At 38.3% G+C, this 6,737-nt stretch overlaps 1 protein-coding gene across 1 annotated transcript in view; it reads right to left on the bottom strand.

Moving 5' to 3' along the window:
* Positions 1-6,737, bottom strand: part of THSD7A (thrombospondin, type I, domain containing 7A) — a 122,336-nt gene that overhangs the window by 75,857 nt on the left and 39,742 nt on the right. Inside the window, exon 7 of the mRNA XM_011990865.1 lies at positions 5,923-6,186. Coding sequence (XP_011846255.1) covers positions 5,923-6,186 — 264 coding nt within the window. The remainder of the gene's footprint in view (positions 1-5,922; positions 6,187-6,737) is intronic.

Below are 6,737 nucleotides of genomic sequence, written 5' to 3'. Positions count from 1 at the left end.
TTATGTGTGAACTTGATCCTGTCATTGTGACATTAGCTGGTTATTTTGCTCGTTGGTTGATGCAGTTTCTTCCTAGCATTGATGGTCTTTACATTTTGGCATGTTTTTGCAATGGCTGGTACCAGTTGTTCCTTTCCATGTTTAGTGCTTCCTTCAGGGTCTCTTGTAGGGTAGACCTGGTGGTGACAAAATCTTTAAGCATTTGCCTGTATATAAAGGATTTTATTTCTCCTTCACTGATGAATCTTAATTTGGCTGGATGTGAAATTTTGGGTTGAAAATTCTTTTCTTTAAGAAAGTTGAATATTGGCCCCTACTCTCTTCTGGCTTGTAGAGTTTCTGCCAAGAGATCTGCTGTTAGTCTGATGGGCTTCCCTTTGTGGGTAACCCAAGCTTTCTCTCTGGCTGCCCTTAACATTTTTTCCTTCATTTCAACTTTGGTGAATCTGACAATTATGTGGCTTGGCGTTGCTCTTCTCGAGGAGTATCTTTGTGATGTTCTCTGTATTTCCTGAATTTGAATGTTGGCCTGCCTTACTCGGTTGGGGAAGTTCTCCTGGATGATATCCTGAAGAGTGTTTTCCAGCTTGGTTCCATTTTCCCCATCACTTTCAGGCACCCCAATCAGACGTAGATTTGGTCTTTTCACATAATCCCATACTTCTTGAAGGCTTTGTTCATTTCTTTTTCCTCTTTTTTCTTTAGACTTCTCTTCTTGCTTCATTTAATTCATTTGATCCTCAATCGCTGATACTCTTTCTTCCAGTTGATTGAGTTGGTTACTGAAGCTTGTGCATTTGTCACGTATTCCTCGTGTCATGGTTTTTATCTCTGTCAGTTCATTTATGGCCTTCTCTGCATTGATTATTCTAGTTATCCATTCTTCCATTCTTTTTTCAAGGTTTTTAGTTTCTTTGCGCTGTGTACGTAATTCCTCCTTTAGCTCTGAGAAGTTTGATGGACTGAAACCTTCTTCTCTCATCTCATCAAAGTCATTCTCCATTCAGCTTTGATCCATTGCTGTCGATGAACTGTATTCCTTTGAAGGGGGAGATGTGCTCTTATTTTTTGATTTCCAGCTTTTCTGCCCTGCTTTTTCCCCATCTTTGTGGTTTTATCTGCCTTTGGTCTTTGATGATGGTGATGTACTGATGGGGTTTTGGTGTGGGTGTCCTTCCTGTTTGTTAATTTTCCTTCTAACAGTCAGGACCCTCAGCTGTAGATCTGTTGGAGATTGCTTGAGGTCCACTCCAGACCCTGTTTGCTGGGTATCAGCAGCAGAGGCTGCAGAAGATAGAATATTGCTGAACAGTGAGTGTTGCTGTCTGATTCTTGCTTTGGAAGCTTCGTCTCAGGGGTGTACCCTGCCATGTGAGGTGTGGGGTGTCAGTGTGCGCCTAGGGGGGATGTCTCCCAGTTAGGGTACTCAGCATTCAGGGACCCACTGGAGCAGGCAGTCTGTGCATTCTCAGATCTCAGCCTCTATGTTGGGAGATCCACTGCTCTCCTCAAAGCTGTCAGACAGGGTCGTTTGCATCTGCAGAGGTTTCTGCTGCTTTTTGTTTAGCCGTGCCCTGTCCCCAGAGTTGGAGTCTACAGAAACAGGCAGGCCTCCTTGAGCTGCTGTGGGCTCCACCCAGTTCGAGCTTCCCAGCAGCTTTGTTTACGTACTTAAGCCTCAGCAATGGCGGGCACCCCCCCTCCACCAGCCTCGCTGCTGTCTTGCAGTTAGATTGCAGACTGCTGTGCTAGCAATGAGGGAGGCTCCATGGGCATGAGACCCTTCCGGCCAGGTGTGGGATATAATCTCCTGGTGTGCCGTTTGCTAAGATCCTTGGTAAAGCTCAGTATTAGCGTGGGATTACCTGATTTTCCAGGTGTTGTGTATCTCAGTTCCCCTGGCTAGGAAAAGGGATTCCTTCCCCCTTGCGCTTCCCAGGTGAGGTGATGCTCTTGCTGGTTGGGCTGCTGCAGCTGACCTGCACCGATTGTCCGGCACTCCCTAGTGAGATGAACCCAGTACCTCAGTTGAACATGCAGAAATCACGGTTCTTCTGTGTTGTTCACACTGGGAGCTGGAGACTGGAGCTGTTCCTATTCGGCCATCTTGCTCCACCTCCAAAGTATACTTTAATATCTGATTTTGGTAATGCAGTTATGTCACTTTTCAGCACAGAGACTATTGTTACACAGAAGTTCAAAAATAACAGAATTCTACCTCAAGTTTAAGAAATTAAAAAAAGTGACCTAGTGGGGAACAGTCTAAAATAATATAATTAAACTGGTGAAAGTCAAACTGGTTTATGAATATAATAACTGGTAATATGATCCACAGATAGACAACAATGATTAAACAGAAATACCCCAAGGACACTATTGAATAGGGGATTGTCATTGCACTGCACACACATGGGGATCAATTTTATGTTTAAATTGAAAGCAAGAAGATACTTTTTTCTCCAGAGCCACTTAATAACCATCCATCTAAAAAGCTGATTTGGCTGGAAGAATGTGGTTGCCATAGAGATTATAATTAGGGGATGACTGGGATAGAGTGGCAAAGTCGTAACATTCCACAAACACCAGAATCTGCAGAACATATTTAAGGAAAGTAGGAATTCCCAAAGAAATTAGGCATTAGAGATTCAATTTCTCAAGTCTTTACTTGGAGTAATTATGTTAGTAAACACTGAAATATCCATTGGACATCCCATCAGATACCAGATTGAGAAAGGAATGATGCAGGACATGCAGAAGAACTAAGCTAGAACCATTCACTTCATTAAGGATCTTTCTTAGATCCTTTCAGAATCCCCATGAAGTCAATGTCATCATAGATTCATTCTTTTTCTATAAGTGCCTTTCTCTAAAATATAGTACTGCATTCTTCATGCTGTGAGTTGACAATACTAAAATAAGAAATGTATACTGCCTTTGGCCAATTTCAATTGTTTTTGTTCTTTTACTTTTTTGAAGGGATCAAACGTTTCTGTGAGAGTCACAGAATATTTTAAAAGATTTTTCTAAACATAAGATTGACTGAAGTGACTTGCTGATGGTCTCATGCATCTAATTAACAGATCAAGGCAAAAGTGAGAAAATATGAATGTTATTCTGGAAGCTCACAGGTAATGTTAAATGATTATTTTAGTGATTCACTGTGCATAACAAGTTAAAATGTGAGCAAACACTTACATGCTGCATTCCAAAATAAACACATTTTAAAAGTGATTTTCTATTTTATATTGTAATGGCTAATTACGGTTTTCTATATTATCACCTCTAAGTAGAAAGGGAATTTAGATTTTTCTTGGTATCTAATTTCTAACACTTATGTTATTTGATATAAATAAAATATTCAATTACTCTGAGATGTTTCTCAAAGTACACCAATTATAAATATTAAGTTCCCTTTACTTTTATAGTTATTGTTCTCAAGGCATGTACTAATCTTCAACTCAGCAATGCACGTATATTAACCTGAAAAATACTTATATCTAGAGCTTCAATGTTGTGGAGTTTTTGGAGTTCACATCATTAAACCTTTTTTTTTTTTTTTTTTTTTTTTTTTTTTTTTTTACCTTAAATATACACAATAAAATTTGTTTTTTAATAAAAAGTTTCTGGAGATTGATTGCCCAACAATGTGAATGTACTTAACATTACTGAATGATACACTTAAAGATAGTTAAGATGGTAATATTATACATATTTATGGTGAACATGTGATATTACAGAGTACATGCATACTCCTATAATGATCAAATCAGGATAAGTGAGATACCCATCACCTCAAACGTTTATCATTTCTTTGCATATCACTAGACTTTGATACAATAGGACCTATGTGATAAGGTAACAACAAAATGACAAGACTTTCAGAAACTTCTTCGTAGGTAGAACTTAAAGAAATTTAGAAGAAAAAAACAAACAACCCCATCAAAAAGTGGGTGAAGGATATGAACAGGCACTTCTCAAAAGAAGACGCTTATGCAGCCAACAAACATATGAAAAAAAGCTCATCATCACCAACCATCAGAGAAATGCAAATCAAAACCACAATGAGATACCATCTCACACCAGTTAGAATGGCAATCATTAAAAAGTCAGGAAACAACAGGTGCTGGAGAGGATGTGGAGAAATAGGAACACTTGTACACTGTTGGTGGGATTGTAAACTAGTCAACCATTATGGAAAACAGTCAATGTGGTGATTCCTCAAGGATCTAGAACTAGAAATACCATTTGACCCAGCCATCCCATTACTGGGTATATACCCAAAGGATTATAAATCATTCTACTATAAAGACACAAGCACACATATGTTTATTGTGGCACTATTCACAATAGCAAAGACTTGGAACCAACCCAAATGTCCATCAATGATAGACAGGATGAAGAAAATGTGGCACATATACACCATAAAATGGATGAAGCTGGAAACAATCATTCTCAGCAAACTAACATAAGAACAGAAAACGAAACTCCACATGTTCTCACTCATCAGTGAGAGTTGAGCAATAAGAACACATGGACACAGGGAGGGGAATATCACATACTGGGGCCTCTCAGGGGATGGGGGTAAGGGGAGGGATAGCATTAGGAGAAATACCTAATGTAGATGACGGGTTGATGGGTGCAGCAAATCACCATGGTACGCGTATACCTATGTCACAAACCTGCACGTTCTGCACATGTATCCCAGAACTTAAAGTATAATTAAAAAAACGAAAGGGGCACAGTTGTCTGCCGCATATATATACATATATATACACACACACACACACACACATATATACACACACACACATATATATATAAAATACGTGGACATATATGGATATATATATGCGCAGAGATATTGAAGAGATTTCAGTAAATATGTCACCATGACGCCTTTATGGTTTATAAATGACAGATGGTTTTTATTAGTGTTGTTTTCTGAACCATATAATAAAACTGGAGCAGCACCATTCCAATAGCAAGAGTTATTAATATTTCAGCAAGGTTGGAGGATAACTGTCATGTATCACACTCCTAGCAATTTAACTCATCCTTTCTTGGTCACTTCTATCAAGTAAGTAAGAGATCATCATCCAGTGTTTGCAAGTATGTGGTATCTGTGTTTCAGGCTGCCCCTCTGTAAACTTCTTTCATTCCATTATAAAAAGACAACTGTATTAAAATAAAACAATAAGAGTGAAAATTGCTTAATACTGCCTATATTCAGATTAAATATATTCTGGTCAAATATGGCACTGTTCACAACCTTTTGGCAACACAATTATTATCACTGCATTTTTTACTTTTTTGGCTTAGAAAATAAAAGTGACACAGTTTCCCAAGAGTATGCACATTTTTCTTTTCTTTTTTTTTCCGGTGTGTGTGTGTGTGTGTGCACGCGCCAATCTGAATTCAAGGGAGAAGAAATATTTGCGTTTTCATCAGTTACTAGTTTCCATCTTCTCTGACGCTTAATAACATTTTGAGCACATTGCAAATCTTGCCAGTTTGGTTGTTAAAAGTCTGTTTAAATCTCAGACTGATTCAAATCTTATTTCCTCCTTACTCCCTTTCTGTGCAGACTTGTTGGGGATTGTTGGGTGTGTTCAATGTACAGGCTGTTGATAAGCTCTGGGGGACCTTTCCGGCACCGGTTTTTGCCTACCCTTTGTAAGATGTGGGCCCCATCAGGCTTCCTGTCACCATCTTTGGGACTTAAGTTGCCAACTTCTGGACAATGAGGCAATGCCATTGAACCTCCTGTTACATATAAATGATATATGTATAGTGTGGTGCTTCATAGAGTTTGATTTAGAATATACTTCTGTAAACCTTCACTTCCATTCCACTATAATACATGTGTATTTTCCATCCACACTCCCAAAGATAGCAAATATATAACTATAAAGATTGACTTACCATGGCTGTTACATCTGGATGTTTCTACAAGCCTGCCATTTTGATCGTAGCATGCCATTGCTTGGTAACGATATCCTTGTCCGCATTCCTTGATGTCTCCTTGTACTTTCATCCCCAGCAACACTTCCACTTTTCCCTCTGGTAAAATACAGTCTGACCAGTTCCCCACAGGCTGTGCATTATATTTGTCACAAGGACAATATTGAGTCTCAATCAGGGGATACAAATGGGAATTTTTACATTTTTCCTTCTTTTTACTTTTTCCTGTGGAAGAGAAACAACCAAGCCAATTTAAACTGGAAAATACCATCATTAATTTCACACATCCCTACATTTCCTACTTTCCTAATTTCTTTTTCTCCATTTTAAACCATGTTTAACACTAGCCTATAAATCAATCATATTTTCTCACTCCACAGTGTTTTCTATATAGGCTTTCGTTAGTATTGGGGACTTTGCATAGTAAAATTTGTATTATCGTTTCAGAACATTCTTTTTCACATACTTTTAAATTATACTGCAGATAATTACATATATTTATCTCTCACCTTCATAAGCTGCGTAATAGTTTTTGACAGTCTTCATTATATAGGTGGTTCATTTTTTAACTTCACTTCTGAATAGTCTACTATCACCAATATTTTTAGATTGCTTTTGCCATTGGCAATATTTCAAATGCACCAAGCTTTAGTGCAGCATGATGGCTCCTGCTCTTGCTCATTATATTCCTGCTTTCAGTCATTACTACAGTTTAAAATACAGTTTTCAGATATAGACTACATTCCCCCTTCTAGGTGAGAAAGGATAATCTGAGG

This window comes from Mandrillus leucophaeus, unplaced genomic scaffold (genome assembly GCF_000951045.1).
Source record: "Mandrillus leucophaeus isolate KB7577 unplaced genomic scaffold, Mleu.le_1.0 Scaffold385, whole genome shotgun sequence".
In the NCBI taxonomy this organism is placed as follows: Eukaryota; Metazoa; Chordata; class Mammalia; order Primates; family Cercopithecidae; genus Mandrillus; species Mandrillus leucophaeus.
This window is presented reverse-complemented; position numbering and strand designations above follow the sequence as displayed.